Below are 21,003 nucleotides of genomic sequence, written 5' to 3' on the forward strand. Positions count from 1 at the left end.
TGGGAAGGGAATTGCTATTAGCATCTACTGGGTAGAAGCCAGGGATGCTGTTAAATATCCAACAGTACACAAGACAGCCACTCTAAGAAGAAATTATCTGTCATTAAAGCTTTTGTTTAGGAACCCTGATTTATAAAACAATAAATTCACATATATACATTTTATGGCATTGAAATGAATGCTTTTTTGACTTTAGATCCCCTAAGGTCCTGACCCAGCTTACCAGTTTGCTGTTTATCCAAGCCAAGGAAGCTACAAGCTATTTGCTCTTAAGTGATTTTGCATCTTGATTCTTTTTTATATGGGTAGAAAATCTAAACTTAAAAATAGACTATGTATACCCTAGAGATTAGAGCTCTATCTGATGTGTGAGGGGTAAAAATTTGTTCCCAGGATGTAGGCTCCCTATTCACTTCACATATTATTTCTCTTGCTGAGAAAAAACTTTTTAGTTTGAATTCATCCCATTTGTTGATTATTGGTTTTAACTCTTGTGCTACAGGTGTCTTATTAAGGAATTTGGGGCCTGACCCCATGTGATGGAGATTAGGGCCAACTTTTTCTTCTATTAGATGCAGAGTCTCTGGTTTGATTCCTAGATCCTTGATCCATTTTGAGTTAACTTTTGTTCATGGTGAGAGAAAGAGATTCAATATCATTTTCTTGCACATGGATTTCCAGTTTTCCCAGCACCATTTGTTGAAGATGCTATCCTTACTCTGTTGCATGCCTTTAGCACCTTTGTCTAATATAAGACAGTTGTAATTTTGTGGGTTGGTCTCTGTGTCCTCTATTCTGTACCATTGGTCTACCAGCCTGTTTTGGTGCCAGTACCATGCTGTTTTTGTTACTATTGCTCTGTAGTATAGTTTAAGATCTGGTATAGCAATACCATCTGTTTCACTCTTCCTGCTTAGAATTGCTTTAGCTATTCTGGGTCTCTTATTTTTCCAGATGAATTTTATATATAATTGCTTTTTCTATTTCTGTGAGGAATGCCGTTGGGATTTTGATTGGAATCTCATTGAATCTATAGAGTGCTTTTGGTAATATGGCCATTTTAATAATATTAATTCTGCCTATCCACGAGCAAGGTATATCTTTCCATTTTCTAAGGTCTTCTATTTCTCTCTTTAGGGTTCTGTAGTTTTCATTGTATAGATCTTTCACCTCTTTTGTTAAGTATTTTATTTTTTTGAGGATATTGTGAATGGGGTAGTTTTCCTCATTTCCATTTCAGAGGATTTGTCACTGATATACAGGAATGCCTTTGATTTATGGGTGTTGATTTTATATTCTGCCACTTTGCTGAGTTCATTTACTAGTTCTAGAAATTTCTTGGTAGATTTTTTTGGGTCTTCTAGGTATAGAATCATATCGTCAGCAAATAGTGCTAGTTTAAGTTCTTCTTTTCCTATAGTTATTCCTTTAATTTCTTTCGTCTGTCTAATTGCTCTGGCCAGTGTTTCAAGATCTGTGTTGAATAGAAGTGGTGAGAGAGGACATCCCTGACTTGTTCCAAAAAAAAAAAAAACAAAAAACAACAAAAAAAAAACAAATAACCCAGTCAACAAATGGGCCAAGGACCTGAACAGACACTTCTCAGAAGAGGATATAGAGTCAATCAACAAATACACGAAAAAATGCTCACCATCTCTAGCAATCAGAGAAATACAAATTAAAACTACTCTAAGATGCCATCTCACTCCAGTAAGAATGGCAGCCATTATGAAGTCAAACAACAAGTGCTGGTGAGGATACGAGGAAAAAGGTACACTCATACATTGCTGGTGAGACTGCAAACTAGGTGCAGCCAATTTGGAATGCAGTATGGAGATTCCTTGGAAAGCTGGAAATGGAACCACCATTTGACCCAGCTATTCCTCTTCTTGGACTATACCCAAAAGACCTAAAAACAGCCTACTACAGGGACACAGCCACATCAATGTTTATAGCAGCACAATTCACAATAGCTAGACTATGGAGCCAACCTAGATGCCCTTCAATGTATGAATGGATTAAAAAATGTGGCATATATACACAATGGAATATTACTCAGCACTAAAAAATAACAAGATCATGGCATTTGCAGGGAAATGGATGGCATTAGAGCAGATTATGCTAAGTGAAGTTAGCCAGTCCCTAAAAAACGAATGCCGAACGTCTTCTCTGATATAAGGGGGGTGACTCAAAAATGGGGTAGGGAGGAAGAACATGAGAAGAAGATTATCACTAAATAGGGAAGAGAGGTGGGAGAGAAAGGGAGGGAGAAGGGGAATTGCATGAAAGATAGGAGACCCTCATCATTATACAGAATACATGTATAACGATGTAAGGAAAAAGAAAAACAAAAAGAAGTGTGTCACATTAGATTGGGTAGAGAGAAGTGATGGGAGAGGAGGGGAGGGGAAGGGGGGAATGGAAGGACAGCAGAATAAAATAGACATTATTATTGCTGTATGTATATACGTGACTGCATTACCAATGTGATTCTGCAACCTGTACACTCAGAAAAATGAGAAATTATATCCCATCTGATTCAAATGTATGATATGTCAAGATCATTGAACTGTCATGTGTAACTAATTAAAACAAACAAAAAAGAATTATTTGCATAATAAAATCAATCTTTCACATCACAAAAACAAAACCAAAACAAAATAGACTATAAAAACAACATTCCAGTAATGCACAAAGAGGTGTCTTAAATTATGCCTACTTATTAAAAGTAACACCTCCAATACTGAGTGTGACTTCAGGTAAGTTACTTGACATCAGTTACATTCAGAGGCTGAGACCCTCTGGCATAGGGATATTGTTTTCATGATAATTTGTTGCAAAATGCTTAGCCCAGTGCCTGGCATAAGGTAAACATTCAATGAATGTATTGTAATTTGCTAGGTAGGCTGCATATGGCCTGAAGTTTGTAAATTTTTTTACTTTTCTGGAACATTCCCTGTTCTTCCCAACTCATCCTCCCATTCTCTTTTCATGTTTTCTTTCTAATCTGATTATAAACTAAGAAATTAACTTCTACTCTACAGACTTTAAGAAATGGGTATAAAAGTAGTTTCTAAGTGAAGGCCTGGGGACCTATACTTAGGACAAAAGTGCATGGATTTCTGCATGTTGACTGCTTAGAGGCTTTCTTAATTCCTATATTCCCAGTTATGTTCCAAGAACAGAGCTCTGACACATGAATGACCTCTGCATGTTGTTTCTATTATATCATAGTTAGGTATTGAAAAAAGTTGCCTCATTAGCTGCTATAGTTTGGATCTGGAATATCTCCCACAGGTGCATGTGTTAAAGGCTTGATCCTTACCTTGGCGCTTTTGGAAAGTGGTAGAACCCTTGATGTGGGGCCTACTGCAAGGTCTTTAGATCATTGAGTGTGTGTCCTGAAAGGGACCCTTGTGTCTTTCAATTTCTCTTTTACTTCCTAGACTTGAGGTGAACAACATTGTTCTGCCACATGCTGCCCACAATGAGGTAGTTCCCTGAAACAGACCCCAAAGCAATAGGGCTAATCAATCATGGACTAGAACTTCCAAAATTGTGAACCAAAATAAACATTTTATTAAGGTGATTATTTCAGTATTTTTATTACAATAACAAAGATAACACCTTAACTATTTCATTTACAGTGTTTAGTAATCCCTTAAATTTTAAAATGCTTTAAGTGCTCAATCTAATCAGCAGAACCTAGAATGTCCTTAATGAAAACATATCATAGTATTTGTAAATAAGCTTTGAGAAGTTATACTCAGATCTATGGATTTTAAGCACATAATATTTTTAATACTTATGAATAAGAGTTTTTAATAGTTAGACTTAAGGAAGACAAAATCTTTCAAAGGGAAAATGTCATTTTTTAAAAAAATATTTTTATTAGTTGTTAATGAACCTTTATTCCTTTATTTTATTTACTTATTTGAATCAAACTCAGTGCCTGACATATGCTAGGCAAGCACTCTACCACTGAGCCACAACTCCAGCCCGGAAAATGTCATTTTAAGTGTAGCTTTTCCTAAATCTTTTTTTTTTTTTTTTAATGACAGGCACTGTTGGTTCTCTCCTTCTTCCATACTGGCAACCACCCACCACTACATCCTGGTTACATGACCATGCAGCAACATACATTTCCTAATTTCTTTTGGACCTCTTGTGGCCAAGTTCTGGCCAATGAGTTTGTGTAATTTCCTTTCTCTTCAGGCTGGAGCTATATTTGTGGCTTACCATTGGGTTATTACACAAGGGTGAAATAAATTTTTGTCTCAAGTCATTATTATTTTGGATGGGCCAATACAAAAACTTTATTTCAATAACACATTGAATAAACTGTCAAATATTTAAATCAGTTGTCATTTTAAGGTTCCTGAAAGTTTCATTTTCAGCCATTCTGCACAGTGATAATACTTATGTAATTCTTAACCAAGATTAGATGGAAAAAATTAACAATTTTAAAAACACAAGCTTGAGCAATAGTTTTTGCTCTATTAGGGCTGTACAATATTATTAAAATAACAGAAATAACAATGTGATGAATTGAGTCCCATCATCTGAAATAGCAGGCCAAGGTTTAGTTTCCCAGGGCTAAATCTCCCAGCATTCAGGTATTAGCCATGTGCAAATTTAGCTGTAGATAAAAGACATATTCCGTTATCAGAGGTCTTGGCACAATGGGTATTTGTTAACTCTGGACTGACCCTTGCAGACTCTCAAGCTCCAGAACGTTATGCCTGTGAATGATCTCAACTATTCCAGAGGTGTGTCACTAGATTACATGCAATATTAGGCCTTGCTTTTTTACCTAAAGAAATCTGTTTTAGTCTAGAGAAGTTAAAAAAAGGAAGCAATGTTTTTAGTCCAACTACAAACCTGCACTCATCTTTTTAGAAGCTCTTCCTTCAAAGGTGAAAATAGTCATGAGAATAATAATGTCAATAGCTATCTTTAAATCTTAACTTGATAGTATTATTACATTTCCTAAAATAAAGGCTGGGAAGGCAAATATTTATTTACACTGCAAGACAGTAGCATCTCCTCCATCAAATTATATGATCCATAATGGAGGGATGTTTACTGCTAATATTGCCAGTACTTAGGAAGGCTCTCAATGAATCTAGAATGTATGTGCCTTGGGATTTAACAGTTATGACTACTTATTTTTAGAAACTTTAGAAATTCTCCTTACATATAATAAATGAGTTTGGGGGTTCTTTAGTTATTTTAGATTTCTGTATGACAGAATGTATTTTGTTTGGTCTATGGTTAATAATTAAATTGACAATCTCAGGGCTGGGGTTGTGGCTCAGTGGCAGAGCACTTGCCTAGCATGTGTGAACACTGGATTTGATTCTCAGCACCACATATAAATAAATAAATGTCCATCAACAACTAAAAAAAAATGTGTATACACACACACACACACACAAAAAAAAAAAAAAAAAAAAAAATATCTCATTTTTTACCAGAGGAATCCTAGAATGGAAGCCCACCTCTTCTGTCACTCCTTGTTTCATTGTGGAAAACTCAAGTCTCTGCTCAGTTTTTTCTCAGTTGTAAAAGGAAGGAAATGCTTTCTATTGTGTGAAATTGTTTCCACACAACATAAAATCATCACTTTTTGACAAAAAAGTGATTTAATGTTATATAATCATGACCTTATATTTTAATCAGTAAAAGGCTGAAAAATACTACGCAAAAGCTTTTATTCTACATAATTAGCAAATAATTCTGAGAACTATTTCTTGGGGAAAATTTCAAATTTAGCCATTTTAATCAAATGAGAAACTTTATTTTTAAATATCTAATCACATAAGCAAGTCTCCCCAATTCCTCACTCTGAATAACTTTTCCAGTCAGGTATTAGTATCACTGACTTTTAATGGCTCAGCTAAAGAAATAAAGTATGAAATCCTAATACAGTATTTTGTACGTTTGACTGGAAATCATATATATTAAATTTAATTGTTCATATACAAAGGTTTTGGCCTTCAAAAATAGCAATTTTATATGGCACAAAATAAATGTATTTAGTATTAAATACCATGAATTAGAAATAATAGCCAAAGCCTCCCAGTTGTTCCTTCTATTCTTATCATTTCCTGCCTGTAGGGGTGTGGTGGGTGTTTCTTCTAAAATTTCACAATCTTGTGTGGCAGGAATTTGTGTCTCTCCTACATAGCAATTTGCAACTTATGGTTTAAATGACTATTTTTTTGTTTTGTTAACTATTCTAAGAAGCTAATATGAAAAAATAAGTGTTTTATAGAGAGAATATACTGGAAATTCCTTAATGTTCCTGAATTATTTAACTCAGTGGTTCAAAAACTTTATAATGTTCATAATAATCTATAGAGAACTGGTTAAAACAGGTTTCTGGGCCCTAACCCCAGAGATTCTGATTCAGTAGGTGAGAGTGGAGCTTCTGAATTTTACTTTCTACCAGATTCAAAAATTATGTTTGGTTTCATACTTTGAGAACCTCTGAGCTTGGGTCTAGAAGACTATTTGTAACCAGGCATTTTCTCTTTGGTCTTTCAGCAAATAAAACTAAAGCTTATGAGGTTTGAAATAAATTTCCTTAAAGCCATTTTCTCGTTAAAGTAGTATATATTAGCTCAGTTGTAAGGTAATTAAAAATTCCAGTTGCTTCAGTCTACAACTCAGGATAACTCCGAGGAATTTGTTTACCTGTCCACTCTATAGAACGGTACTGTGTTCTGTCCTGCCAATGGGGCAAGGGTCGCTCCAGACTTACCCTTGGAGCTTTGGCCCTAATGGCTTCACTTGCTTTATCAAAGGCAGAGCGTCCTACTTGACAAACAGCAGGAGGCTGATAGAGAAGCGCGGGAGGTGCCAATCTAAGAGACCAAGCCTGACATGCTGCGGTGAGTCCACCTACTGCCACCCTCGAGTGAGTTTTCTCTCCAGAGACCTTTCCTGAGCGCAGGGAGACCAGTCGAAGGGAAAGGCCACCCAGAAGCAGCGAAGTAGGCAGCGTCCCACCCACCAGAGATCTAGTAGGGAGCCAGTGCCTGAACCGCCGTCTCTGGGTAGTCCCTGGATTGCCGGCGCCCAGGAAACCACCCGCCAGAGGGCCAACCCAGCACCGACTGTTATCCGGAGAGGCGGCGCAGGCCAGGATTCAGGAGCGAGCTTGATCTCTCATCCCAGTCCCCTCCCTCCTTCCCCGGCTGTGAAGATGTCCGCCAAGCCCGAAGTTGGATTAGTGCGTGAGGCTTCTCGGCAGATCGTGGCCGGTGGTTCAGCTGGTAAGGCCCGGGCCCCGCTCTGCTCCGCTCAGCCGGAGACTAGTCCTTTGCCCCATTGCGTGCCCCGAAAACATTTCTCAGACAAGCTTCCCGGCCCAAGTTTTATCCTCTTTCTTAAAATTCTGCGCGGCCGGTTCAATACCTGAGCCCGCAGAGCACAAGGGCAAAGGAAGCCAGAGCGTGCTGAGAGTGCCGTGTGTCCTAGATAAAGTCGCCTCGGCACTGATGCAAGCAGCTCTTGGGTTCCTGGCCTTCTCTGTTCCTAGGCTGCAAGAGGCGGGCAGCACCAAGTCTTGTAATTTGAAGGAAGTCTTTTTTGCTTTGCTGGCTATTTTGTTCTGTTTTACTTAAGTTTGCTAGCACTTGTAGATTCTCTCCAAGGTAGCACAGATCTTACACAGATCCTTCCTTGCTCATCAGAGTATTAGGTATGACTCCGCAGGGCTTCTTATTGCTTTCCGCAGGGCTTCTTATTGCTTACCATTCTTTCTTGGGAATATAATTGCGCCATATATAGGCATATTAAAATTAAATGCATATTTTAACACACAAACAGTTGGTATAATGGAATTACAATTTATGGAGAGTTATGCTGTAGGAGAAAGAAGAAAAACCGTTAGCAAATGATATGTTATAACCATTCTTGGCAATAATTGTGTTAAATGTAGCTGGGGAAATTTACCATGAAATTATGCACATGGATTTTAAAAAATATTTAAAAGTGTAATTGATTAATTTAATCTTGCATACAGTGGTGCGTTTTATTATAAATACATAACAATTACCATAACAAATAAATACCACAATTTAATAAGTGTGATTATTCCTTTAATAAATTATGATGGTACTAATAAATCATATTAAGACAAGGACAAGAAAATGTTTAATGTTGATTAGTAAAATTTACTATATTTTAAAACAGATTTGGGCTATTTATAAAGGACTACTACAAATTATGACCAGTATCATTATGTTGAATCTTAGGGGTACCACAAGCAACTAGATGTGTCACAATGTGTACACTTTTCTGAAGTTCATATCTCATTATTAATTATTAGTAACAATTGAGGCATTCATTTCTTATAGGTAATTGTGGATTGTCCACCCATTATGATGTCAGTGACCCTACTGCCTACTTTTTAAGTTGTTTCCCAGTAGTGGTGATGAACTTGCACTGATTTATTCACAATTTTTGGTGGATTTCACAATGGCCATGGCTCTGCTAGCTCTACCTGACTCACTTTATTCCCAGTCTGTGACCTTGATCAAAGAAAACTCACTTGTCCCAGAGGGAAAGTTGGAGCTAGTTGGTTAACATCTTAAGCTATGAACAGTGATTAATAAGCATCTGTATATTGGTGATTAATAAGCATCTGTATATTGGTTTAGATAATAATAATATGTATTAGGCACAACTAAACTCAAAGGATGTTAAAAGTAGATTAAAATTTAATCCTATTTATGGTGTTTTGTTGGATAAGTATTTGGCATACATATAATGCATGATGCCATCATATAGTCTTATGATTGTAACTAGTATGAATGAAAATTAGGACATTTATAAGATAACTTTAAAATAGTAGAATGGTTAATTTATATAGTTTGTACTATGGGGTTTTTGATAAGTGATGAGAGTAATTTATACTTTCATCAGAGTGAAAAAGAGTACTTGGCCAAAAGCATTTCCATAAGACTTTATTGCAACTGTAATAAATGCAATAATCCTTTTGCATATACTAGATCAAGGGTCAGAAAAAATCAATATACAAGAGAAGCATAATTTTAATAAAAAGAAGATGCATTTGAATTTCTAGCACAGGAATTCTGATTTCTGGTACTATCATCTCTCTGTGTATTATATGATCTTCTGGTTGTAAAGTTCAAAATTACATTGTAAGGGAATGTTCTCTTAAGAGAAAAAATATATAAACTGGGGAGGTTTATCGGAGAGCTAGCAGCATGTCTCATGGCATTTAAGGTCCAGTGTGCATTTCTGAAGAGGAGAAGGAAGTAGATTCTCTTCAGCTCTTACTTCTTTTCTTTGTCAAATGGTCAAACATCCCCAAGGCAGCAGGTTGGTGGCTAATAATAGGGCCATAGTGTTACTACTACAGCTGTTAGGATGGCTTGGCCTACTCCACACATTTGCCTGATAAAGAAAACATGCTCAAGTGGATTTAGTTCATTACAGCTGAAGTAAGTCATATTGTGTACCTAGTACTCCAGACAACACTGACCTGAAGAGGTCGGATGATAGACTATGAGTGACTGGCCCCTTGCTGTTGAGGACCTACCTCTGAACCACAGCTGAGTAGCTTTATAGATTTGTGATGAAGTCTACAGCTGTAACATAGATAGGGGTGAGATGGAAAGTCATGTGCTTCACTGAAACCAAGGAAATGGATGAGAAAGGCCTTGCAGCAGTCTTCCATTAGATAATAGTCTTCCTTTAGGGAGGAAAAGCTGCCTTTCAGCAGCTAACAGGGCAGCTTGTCTTTTTGTTTCACTTGGATAACTCACAGAGCATTCTGTCAAGACCAGATTAGGCTATGATTGGGCCTTGCCATCCTGGCTTATATAGAGATATCCAAGTTTGTCAGGGTGTACACTTGACAAACAGGGAGAGTTATTTCTCTGTGCCATCTTGGTATCCTGAGCATTGTTGTTTCTTGTAGGTAACTACTGTTTTCAGCTTTCATTGAGCTCTTCTATGTGACAGAACCTGGTCTCCAACAGCTTTTAAATATCCATGCCTTTGACTTCTGTTCCCTGGTAAACATCAGAGACTGACTTGCTTTCTTTTAATTTTTGTCCAAAATCCTAAGGAAAGACTCAAAACAATCCAGAGTTGACAGGGTTCCACCTCTACATCAATCAGCTCTAGCCAATCCCCTTGTGAATGTGTGGTGCTGTTGTGCCAGATTTGTGGGACCCCAGTAGACCTCCAGGAGCCGAATCTGATGCAATCACACAAGAGTCTTTATTGCAAGCTCGAGCCTGGACTCACAGCCATTCCCAACACAGCGGTCCCAGGGAGTGAGTCCTGGTCCTTTGTTCAGTGAGATTTTATGTTTTGGGGGGATACTCTATGCGTCACAACATCACACAACAAATCATTCCATACCACGGGAAAATCAAACAACAACTCTTAACATTGATTAGCACATTCAATGGCAGAAACAAGTTGGGTAGGGTGATTGGTTAACACAAGAGGGGGGTTCCTTTGAACTGATTGGTTTAGGCCATGAGGGGTGTACTTGCTAAACTACATGGTTTCCCAACATGTTATCAACCACCATAAACTACTTGGGGGTCATCTTGCATTCCAGGTATTTTCCCTGTCTCATGCTGATTGAAGGTTGCTAGGGGAGTTCCTATGGGTCCTAGCCTGAGTCAGGGACACCTGGCGCCACAGACCTCTCCTGTTATTTACAGACAAACAACTCAGCAGGGTGGGTATGTGTTTAGGAGTGCTCTGTGGGTTTTTCCAAGGACAAAGTTCACTCCCCCTTCCTTAGACAGGCTTTGCTCTGAGGTAGAGGCTTGTTTCTCAAAAATGGAGTCACATTAGTTTTTCATTCCACCCTTTGTCTGGAAACTTGGGAACCAATCATGGTTCCCTCAGTTGGAGGTCTATATGGGCAGGCCTTACATCTTGGTAGGATTCTCCTTCTGAGTCTAGGGCTTGATAGTGGGTACACAGAACCAATATCTGAACTGTTTACTCTGTTCTTGATGAAAGCCATTAGCTTGTTCACAAGTGGTCCTAAGGTTGACACTAGAGTAAACAGTAACCCTCAGGGGACAGTCCTTAACTTTCCAGACTCACTCAAAATTGGCCTCCTGACTCGATTTACCTATCTACACTGTCTATCTATTTCTGGCTTCATTCCCCCTTTAATTTTAGGAACTCCTTATTGCTGTAAGGAGAAGGGGCGATGGCTCATTCTGGCTGCTTCAGAGCTAATATAGGGCATCAAACATGAGGGGACTCGACGTGAGAGACGACGTGGGGGATGTGAGTTCCCTTTTAGAAGTCAGTTCAGTTTGAAGTCTGGTTGGGGAAGAATAGGTTGTAAAGTCATCTGGGGATGGGTGCTTCTATGAGAGAAACAAAAACCATGAGTACTGAATAAATGTTACAGCAGTTGGAACATGTCACTGTATAGAAGTTCCCTCACCAGGCTTTAACGTCCCCAGTTATCAGGACTGTAAACATAACATTTAACTTTTAGTGTTACAGATGTCCTTCCCCATAAGATACAGTTTAATAATTTAATGTCATCTGATATTGCAAGATCCTTTTACTAGTATGACCTCTGTGTCTAATAGAGAAACCTTTAGTTCTGTTACTCAGGGCTGGATAATCATACTAGCAAACACCAAGTCTACCTGTGTAGGTTAGGAATATCTGTAGGCCTTAAACTAAAAACTTCTGTCTCTGGCAGCTCCTCTTGATAGTTTCTTTTGATAATTATCAGGCATTCTTGCCTAAGAATCTCTTCTGTAGCCTCCAGTCTTACTTATTCTTGGGGGCTAACACAAGGTGTAAACCTTAAGTTACATTTAACTATTATTATTATTATTTAAAATGCCCAGGAATAGCTTTGTTTTGGTTTTAACTGTCTTTGCTAAGTATTTAAGATGAAGCAAGTCAAAATGACTTTTGTTTCTATCTATTGTTAACAGCTGAGTTTCCATGGGAATCCTGGGGGAACTTTGGAGCAGCTTTTCAGTTCTGCTAGTGCCATTTGCGCTAGGATGGATCCAGGTTTTGCTTGACCATGTGGATTCCCTTGGAAGCATCAGGGATGTCTCCCTTCTCCGGTGAGAAGCAAATGCACTGATTGGCTTTCTGTTCTCAAGTAGTCTCATTAATCTCCCTGATGGGGAGGTTATGTGGCCCAGAGTTGCAAAGCTCTTTAGAGAAGTCCCCTGCTCCCTGGATTCAGACTGACTCAGAGGGCAAGAGCCAAACATTGGTTTTCTTGGCCCTTTTAACTTAACTTTAATTTTAGATCTTAAACATCCAGCAAATCAATTTCATCAGAGTACTGGGCTTTAATGTCTATCTCTCTATCCTGTAGGTGATAACTTATCATCTTACATTAACCTAGGTTGTGTGTTCTTAAAACAACACCTCTGCAAAACATTAACAAGCAATCTTTAGACCATTTATAAGAAAACTACAAAACAAAATTAACAAGAGTAAAAACATATTTAGTTCATGTAATAGCTACCTTGAACTTTGGCAGAGTTATACATCATATCCCCTGTTTGAGATCCTAGTAATCTTGACAAAAACCAACTTTTGGACACAACTTTAAATGTACTGAAATCTGGCCTACTTCTTTCATAGTCATTTTCACATGTAGTGAGATGGGACGTAGGCCTTATCTCAGGTAAGGCGGGGCTCTTCATAAATCTTAAGTAAAGTGCTGTAGTTCTGAAGCTGATCTTTGCTTTTTAAACATCATTTTACAAAGCTTACATAAATTGTTGCTCAAGTTCACATGAATATTAGCTAACACAATATAATATCACATCTAAAGCATGAATTAAAGAAAGGCTGAAAGCTTTTAACCTTTTGTAGAAAAGTAGCAAAGTACTTTTGTGTTTTGCAATATTAACCTTTACACAGATTAGGCTCTCATTAACTTAAAAATACATTTAAATTGTACCTCAGTGTAAAAAGTAACATAAAGCTTTACATATCTTATTGATAACAGGTCCAGTTATAGAATATCAAATGATATAAATAAATTTCCAATATGGCTTTTCTTTTAAGCCTAAAATTACCATACAACTTTAGAACACCAGCTTGATATAATGCTCTTTTAAAGCTTCTACCTTACAGACTTGTATACCTGGAAGATATGAACACATTAATAGGACCACAATTACAATGATGTTTTTATATTAACCAAGTTTAGCTTTTAAAGAAATAACATGTACAATTCTCTAAAATAACAGTTCTTGTTTAACCAGCTGTTTAATTCCTTTAAGATTACTTGCTCTAGAAACAAGAAACAAAACTTAATAAAACACAATGTTATGGGTACACTAATGTTTTAAGAAATCTTTGTCCTTTTAACATATGACTGATTGTAAAGACAAACTTACACAGACCTTCTTTATCACTTACTTAAACCCTCTTATTTACTTAATCACATAGACTCTTTTATCTAGAAACACATTTTTTTCTTCTATTAAATCCATACTTAGAACCTTCTAATTTCTCCTTTCCATCTGTTAACCTCCTTTCCTGTTCACATTTTAAAGCAATCCTTGTAAATTTCTGAACTTAGGCAGATTATTTCATTTTAATAAAAAGAAATACTTGATTTTACTTACAGTACTCTTATTTGGAACAGTTGAAACTTTTGGGCCTTTGTATATAGAAATCTTCTATAAACCCCTGTATCTAGAATCACATCTGTTTACCATTTCATGAAAACACAATGTCTAAGTATCAGGGATGACAAAGCAACTTTATACTTTTTTTTTTTTCTTAATTTTCCAACTTACAAAAACACCAATAATGTTACTCAATGCAATTCAAGGAGTTCAGAGTACTCAATGGTATATTTAAATTTAGCATTTTAACCTTGTAAATCAATCAGATATCCAACAAAAGTACTCATAAATGAGTAATCCCATGTCAAATCTACTTTACTTATTTTACCAAAACATCAGACAAGTGTATTGAACAGTGTTAGCCATTTCTTCCTTGTTGAAGAAAAGTCCTAGAACCAAAGCATATCAGACATTTCATAGACATCAACATTTTATTAGTTTTTTTTGAACACCTAGAAAAACTTGTAAGCTTAATTTTAAAGACATCATTATTTTCATCTGTTTACCCAATTTAAATTGAACTGTTTAAATCACATGAATCAAAGATATTTGGATTCATTTTTAAAAAATTTTATGAGGCTCCTCATATATCTGCCAATTGTCATATCATGTGCATGATATATGGACATACACACATACAGACATACAACACATAACACAAGTGTGCACACATAACACAATAGTAAAGGCCTTGTAGCTTTTCTCAGGTGAAATCTCCATTGCGATGTTTAAAAACTCAACAGTTGATCAAAAATAGAACTCATCAGAAAAACATTAACCTAGGTTTGTAGGATCAAAATCATGAGCTCAAAAAAAAAAAAAAAAATACAGAATCTAAAGAAAAACAAGAGTCCTAGAAAAAAATGACTGGCCAGTAATTAGTAAATACCATACAATTTACTTTTTGGTTTAATCTAGTTTGAGTTCAGGTAAAAGACACCTTTACTTTTTTTTTTCTGGGCCTCAGATCAGTCTCCTACTGAGCTTGCAGGCTTCTTCTGTTTGCATTTCAACTTAAGTCCTGGCTGAGGTCTGGAAGGAGCAGGGAAAACTGCTATTCTGAGCAGAAACCTCATGCTTAAGGCATTTTAACCTTAAGTCATAATTTTCAGGTTTGGATGTTGAAAATTATGATACAAGTTTAAGATACAATTCACAAAATTTCATACCTTTATATCTTCCTACACTAGAAAAACTTTCTCACACAAAACTGAAAATAGGATCTTACTTGATAATATAAAAGCTATCATCAGAAGAAATCCCTTCAGGATCATTAAGCCACTTTCTTTGCTCTGAAGTTCCTATAGTAGTATTAAGTTCCAAAAGAGAACCACACACTACCATCTAATCCAAAATTAAGCTTTAAAATTTCCCAAGACTATTGCTATTCAATGTCATTTCAATAAGCCAGACCAACATCCCAATCCAACACTTTCTTTTCCTAAATCCTATACACTGAGGGGAACAGATACTGTTGTAGGGACAAATAAGGCAAGGCACCAAAGATAGCAGGAAACAGTTTTATTTGGCTGCAGCCAGGTTTAGAGGGCACAGTTTTTGCTGTAATCAATTAATCCCCTGAACCTCGAGTTCAGGGAGTTTCAGAGTTTTATACCCAGCATGTAAGGGGAGGGGCTCAGAAGTTCACAGTCTGCAGAAGTTCTCATAAAAGCAGCGTTTTTATTTTACTTTTCTGGGCAAGTTAACTCTTCAAGGACCACACCTGAGAAGGGGAGAGCTTCTTCTCCTCTTTCTTTCCTCTCCCTGCCAGCTGTTACCATGGAGCCCATTTGTAACTTATCTTAAAAATCTCTGTGAAACCCCAGCTCAAGGCTAGAGGACTTGTTTGCACATTTCTACAAAATACCATACTAGATGTTTGTGAAAAACTAGTAAGGGGGTGTTCAGCACCTGGAGTGCTGGTATCTTCCCGGCCAGTGGCCAAGTAAAACAGGGCAACATGAAAATAGGAACTTTATCTACATTGGACTCTTTCACAGAGACTCTTTTGCTGACAGTCCTAAAATCATGCATGGTGAAGAGGCTTTTCTGTAGAGAAAGGGGGTGCCACTTCAATACCATACGATAATTTACTATCCTTGCCTAAATTAATGCCCTGGTACACCTAGTGAAATCTCCCCAGGCTACCCAATTCAAAAATTGGTGAAAAAATATAACTAAATGATTTGGAGTTACTTGCCAAATTGGAAGTAGAGTTCTTTAGTTTTCCATCCTAAGTATTTAAGTTCTTTAGCATGAATTATCTGAAATCATACACTAAACAATTACCTAAACCCAACTTTTATTTTTATTTATTTATTTATTTAATATTTTATTTACATTTTAGTTTTTGGCAGACACAACATCTTTGTATGTGGTGCTGAGGATCGAACCCGGGCCACACCCATGCCAGGCAAGCGCGCTACCGCTTGAGCCACATCCCCAGCCCCTAACCCAACTTTTAACTGCAAGATTGTGCAATACTTCAAAAACCCATTCAGATACCAGATTGTTACAATAAAACATCATCTCTTAGACACAAATTCAGCCAAGATCATTCCCAAGAAACAATCTATAATAACCTTTAAAACAGACAGAACAGATAAGAGAAAAATCTCCTCAAGTTTCCAACTCCCATTTAATTATGACTCTTACACCAGTGGCACCATAGATGTCCCTATGAGTGGACCAGATGTTCTCACAGAGGGGCAACCAGAAGTGTAAAATCAAGGGTCTCAGTGTGGTAACTTTACTGCATTCAGTGTCCCCCCCCACCTTTTTTTTTTCTTTAAGCAGACAGAGGTGGATTAATCCTTATAGTGCAGGGAAGGAAGAAGGGAGTTCCCCAAAGCAAAAGTGCTTCTGCAGCTGCTGGGAGTCCCTCAGTCCCTCCTTTTACTTACAGAATTAGCTCCTCTGGTTTGGTCTGACCCCAGGCACCAAGCACACTCCATATCTCCTAACTTTTCAGTAGTCAGCTCTCAAAAAGTTAATCTTCCACATGCAGTTGTTTGGAGTGCGATGCTTCCCCAAGAAAGTGAAGTGGGGGCTCCTCTAGAGTCCCATCTGGGGTGCCAAAATTTGTAACTGAATGTTCGGTTCCTGTTCTCGAAGCCAACTAATGCCAATTTAATAATGAGGACAGGGTTTTGAGAAAAAAGGAAAAGGGAGATATCAAAGTTCTTAGATCCCCAGCAGGCATTTCCCTCTGCAGTGGGTGCACTCAAGCCAACTACAGGAAGAAAAGAAAACATTGCTTCTCTAATCTTGCTTAACAAAGGGGAGTAAAGTTTATCAAAGTTCTTTAAAATATAGCTCAAAGGAGTATAAGAGGTGAGAATAGAAAAGCTGGTGGTTCTAATGACTTTTGGTCAATAGAACCAAAAGTCTATTTTTTGGGAAGCAGGAGAAGCATACCAGGGACATTTTCAGGCTAAAATTTAGCTAAAGTTACCTCCACACATCTAAGGCAGATCAGAACTTGGGACACTGCATTTGTCCAAAGTAAAACAATGCTATCACACTTAACAGTGTCACAGACAAAAAGCTAAAACACAAATTCCCTTTTCAGATTGCAGACAAAAACAGAAGTCCCCCTCAGATTGGGGGAGTATCCCTCTCAGATTGGGTCTGATGACCCCAGATCAACAAAAACAGAAGCAGGGTACTGGCCCCAAGCCAACTGGGGCCTTCCCCTCAGACAATCAGATTGGGGGATTATCACCCTTAGACTAGGGTCGGGGACATCTCCCAGGAGCCCCAGCTGGCGACCCTATGGAAAGGCCAGTTACCAGCCCAGAATACAGATTCTATGGGCGTAGTCAGAACAAAGCAGATAACAGACACACGAATAACAAACAAGACTCACAGGTATTAGACTCTCTGGTTCAGGGGTCCTGGTGTCTAGGGGATCCCGGACGAGCCCCCAGATGTTATGCCAGATTCGTGGGACCCCAGTAGACCTCCAAGAGCCGAATCCGATGCAATCACACAAGAGTCTTTATTGCAAGCTCGAGCCTGGACTCACAACCGTTCCTGACGCAGGGTCCCAGGGAGTGAGTCCTGGTCCTTTGTTAAGTGAGATTTTATGTTTTTGGGGGATACTCTATGTGTCACAAAATCACACAGGAAATCATTCCATACCATGGGAAAATCAAACAACAACTCTTAACATTGATTAGCACATTCAATGGCAGAAACAAGTTGGGTAGGGTGATTGGTTAACACAAGAGGGGGATTCCTTTGAACTGACTGGTTTAGGCCATGAGGGGTGTACGTGCTAAACTACATGGTTTCCCAACATGTTATCAACCACCATAAACTACTTGGGGATCATCTTGCATTTCAGGTATTTTCCCTGTCTCATGCTGATTGGAGGTTGCTAGGGGAGTTGCTATGGGTCCTCACCTAGCCTAACTGAGTCAGGGACACCTGGCACTTCAGACCTCTCCTGTTATTTACAAACAACTCAGCAGGGAGGGTATGTGCTTAGGAGTGCTCTGTGGGTTTTTCCAAGGACAAGGGTCATGCCCCCTTCCTTGGACAGGCTTTGCTCTGAGGTAGAGGCTGGTTTCTCAAAAATGGAGTCACATTAGTTTCTCAGTGCAAGTGAGATGGGGATCTCAGATGAGATGTAGAGAAACTAGACATATTATGAGAGGAGCAATAGGTGTCATCTACAATATACCTGTCTTTTATTACTAGATAGATTGTATTATTTACATTTAAAAGACTAAAGAATATATATGTGACAGTTGCTTGGACAGTGAATATCTAAAGCCTAGACTTGAGAGATCCAACATGGCAGCGGGCAGGGAGGCAGTGCTTTCAGTACCTCCTCAGTAATGGGGTCAGAGAGATGCATCAATACGCTTGGATTCTACCTGCTGAGAGGCTCCTGGCGAAATTCCACTGAAGAGAGACCGGCCGGCAATTGGTAGGATTTTTGGAGGTGACAGTTTGCCCCAGAGGAGTGAATCTCCGCCACGCGGCGCAGAGGTCCGGACCCTCCAGCCGCTGCCCTTGCAACTAGACTTGGTGACCACCCGCCCACGGCCCCTGCAACTGGGCGGCTAGCCCTCGAGGCGCGGCTCAGCAGGAGCGGTGCAGGGACTCTAGGAAGAGGTCTCTAGCCAGGCCTTCATGAAGTAGCGAACCAGGAGCTGAAACCAACCAGAGACAGACCAGTCCCACCCCTCCCTTCGGACACTCTGGCAAGGAGCCTGGGGCCCGCCATAGCAGAGAAGTGATGTCAACGGAGTTTGGCCGATGGAATTCCTTCCCAGCGGAATCCACTTTAGCAGGTGTGTGACTCCCACCCCCTCCAGATACAAGCAGCCAGGAAACCTCGGGAATCTCCCTGGGGGCGTGTCTGTAGGGAAGCAGAGGGGATTCCCGATCCCCAACTCCCCCTACCACCAGCGGCGACACCCTAGGTCTTAGCTGCCAGTTTCCGGGATCATGCCCACCAAAGGGGTGCGGAAATATTAAACTGTTGGTCCCCAGATCACCGCACCACAGCACTGTGGCTTAGATGAATGACGGAGAGAGTGCTCAGTCGTTCGGGAAATACGACACGCGGTGGGGCTGCAAGTATAAACAGATCCTTGGGGAACCGCCTCCGGTGAACAGGACCTGGCTGGCTGGCTGGCAGGAGGAAGGGGGGGAGGGGCCGGAGAAGTGAAATGGCTCTGGACTAACAGGATTGAGAGACTACCAGGAGCCGCCTTACAGGGATTGCTATCGGCACATAGAGGGCAGAAGCTCGGCTCGGAGGGCACAGCTCTGCCTACTGGAAGAGAGGAAAATGGATCTCTAAGACTTCAATTTTTTTTTCTTTTTTTTCTCCCTTTGTTCTTTTCTCCCCTTTTCCTTCTTTCTTTCTTTCCTGTTTCAAGTTTTATTGTTCTTTCCATTCTCCTCTAATCTATCTCTCTCTCCTTTCTTTTTAAGAGCACTTTCCTTCCCCTACCCCCCAACTTTCATCCCAAGCATTACGTCTTCCATTACGTGTAATTGTCTAAATGCAAATAGGTGAATGTTTCAAGGCTGTCTATAGGGCTCCTAAATACCTAGCTACTACCAATACCCTGATCCAATCACCTGTTAGTATCCCCCTTCAGTAGAGCAATCTTCTAAAGTAGCCAAGACATTCTAACCCTCATACCATCATAGCACCTAACCTAAACATAAAGTCCTAAGAACAAACAACAAATCACTATATGCATACAGAACCCGGAAGCCTTTTATGAATTGAATGAGTCAGCTTTAAAGTACAATAAAGCCCAACATTTCTAGGCATAGTCTCCCATCACAAAGAAGAGACAACAGAGATATACAAAACCAAAACAAATTCATAGGAGAAAGCAGAAACACAGCAGTCAAACAGAGCTGGAAAGTAATGTGAACAACATGAAAAAAAAGGGAAAAAGGGATTACAAACAATGCAGGACAACTTAAATCTACAGGAGGACCTAGAGGCATCAGAAAAATGGACAGAGAAAGAACTCAAGGCATACCTAACTCAGATGGAACGGAATATTAGAGAAGACATGAGACAGCAAGACCAAGCAATGAAAGTATATTTTGAAAACGAATTAAACAAACAAATTAAAATGGTAAAGAACGAGCTCTACCAGGAGATAGAGATTTAAAAAAAAAAATCAAACAGTAATCCTAGAAATGCAGGAAACCATAAACCAAATTTAAATCTCAAACGAGAATATTACAAATAGACTAGATCAAGTAGAAATCAGAACATCAGATAATGAAGACAAAGTTTATCAACTTGAAAAGAATATAGTCAACACAGAAAGGATGCTTAAAACTCATGAGCAATCTATCCAAGAGATATGGGATGTCATAAAAAAACCTAACTTGAGAGTCATTGGGATAGAAGAAGGTATGGAGGTGAAAACCAAAGGAATGGACAACCTATTAAGTGAAATAATCCTAGAAAACTTCCCAGATATGAAAGATGGAATGGATTGCCAAATCCTGGAAGCCTACAGGACCCCAAACATTCAAAACCGTAATAGACCAACTCCAAGACACATAATTATGAAGATATCCAACATATAGAACAAGGAGAGAATATTAAAAGCTACGAGAGAAAGGAGGCAGATTACATTCAGGGGTAAACCAATTAGGTTAACAGCTGATTTTTCATCACAGACGTTGGAAGCGAGAAGATCCTGGAACAACGTATTTCAAATGCTGAAAAATAAGGGATTCCAACCAAGTATACTGTATCCAGCAAAATTAAGCTTCAGATTTGACAATGAAATTAAAATATTTCACGATAAACAAAAGTTAAAAGAATTCACAGCCAGAAAACCAGCACTGCAAGGCATTTTGAGCAAAATAC

At 38.8% G+C, this 21,003-nt stretch overlaps 2 protein-coding genes across 12 annotated transcripts in view; one reads left to right on the forward strand and one right to left on the reverse strand.

The window, feature by feature from the left end:
* The window catches only part of LOC125615242 (pollen-specific leucine-rich repeat extensin-like protein 2), an 83,453-nt gene that overhangs the window by 26,303 nt on the left and 36,147 nt on the right, over window positions 1–21,003 (reverse strand). The window contains exon 2 of one of the 5 annotated variants that reach the window (XR_007345797.1): window positions 7,423–7,872. The exons of 3 other annotated variants lie outside the window; for them this stretch is intronic. Coding sequence is in view for 1 of the 2 variants with exons in the window: in XM_048798669.1 (XP_048654626.1) it covers window positions 7,858–7,872 (15 nt within the window). In the remaining variant the exon portion in view is untranslated. Of the gene's footprint in view, window positions 1–7,273; window positions 7,873–21,003 lie in introns of those variants that run through there. One more of the 5 variants, XM_048798669.1, reaches the window with a different exon arrangement.
* Slc25a21 (solute carrier family 25 member 21) overlaps window positions 6,740–21,003 on the forward strand; it is a 487,747-nt gene continuing 473,483 nt past the window's right edge. For 6 of the 7 annotated variants that reach the window (XM_048798670.1, XM_048798673.1, XM_048798674.1 and 3 more), the window contains exon 1: window positions 6,755–7,280. In XM_048798670.1, the coding sequence (XP_048654627.1) occupies window positions 7,211–7,280 (70 nt within the window). In that variant the 5' untranslated portion in view covers window positions 6,755–7,210. Of the gene's footprint in view, window positions 7,281–21,003 lie in introns of all 7 variants that reach the window. The other variant, XM_048798671.1, reaches the window with a different exon arrangement.

Source organism: Marmota marmota, unplaced genomic scaffold, assembly GCF_001458135.2.
Source record: "Marmota marmota marmota unplaced genomic scaffold, marMar, whole genome shotgun sequence".
Taxonomy (NCBI): Eukaryota; Metazoa; Chordata; class Mammalia; order Rodentia; family Sciuridae; genus Marmota; species Marmota marmota.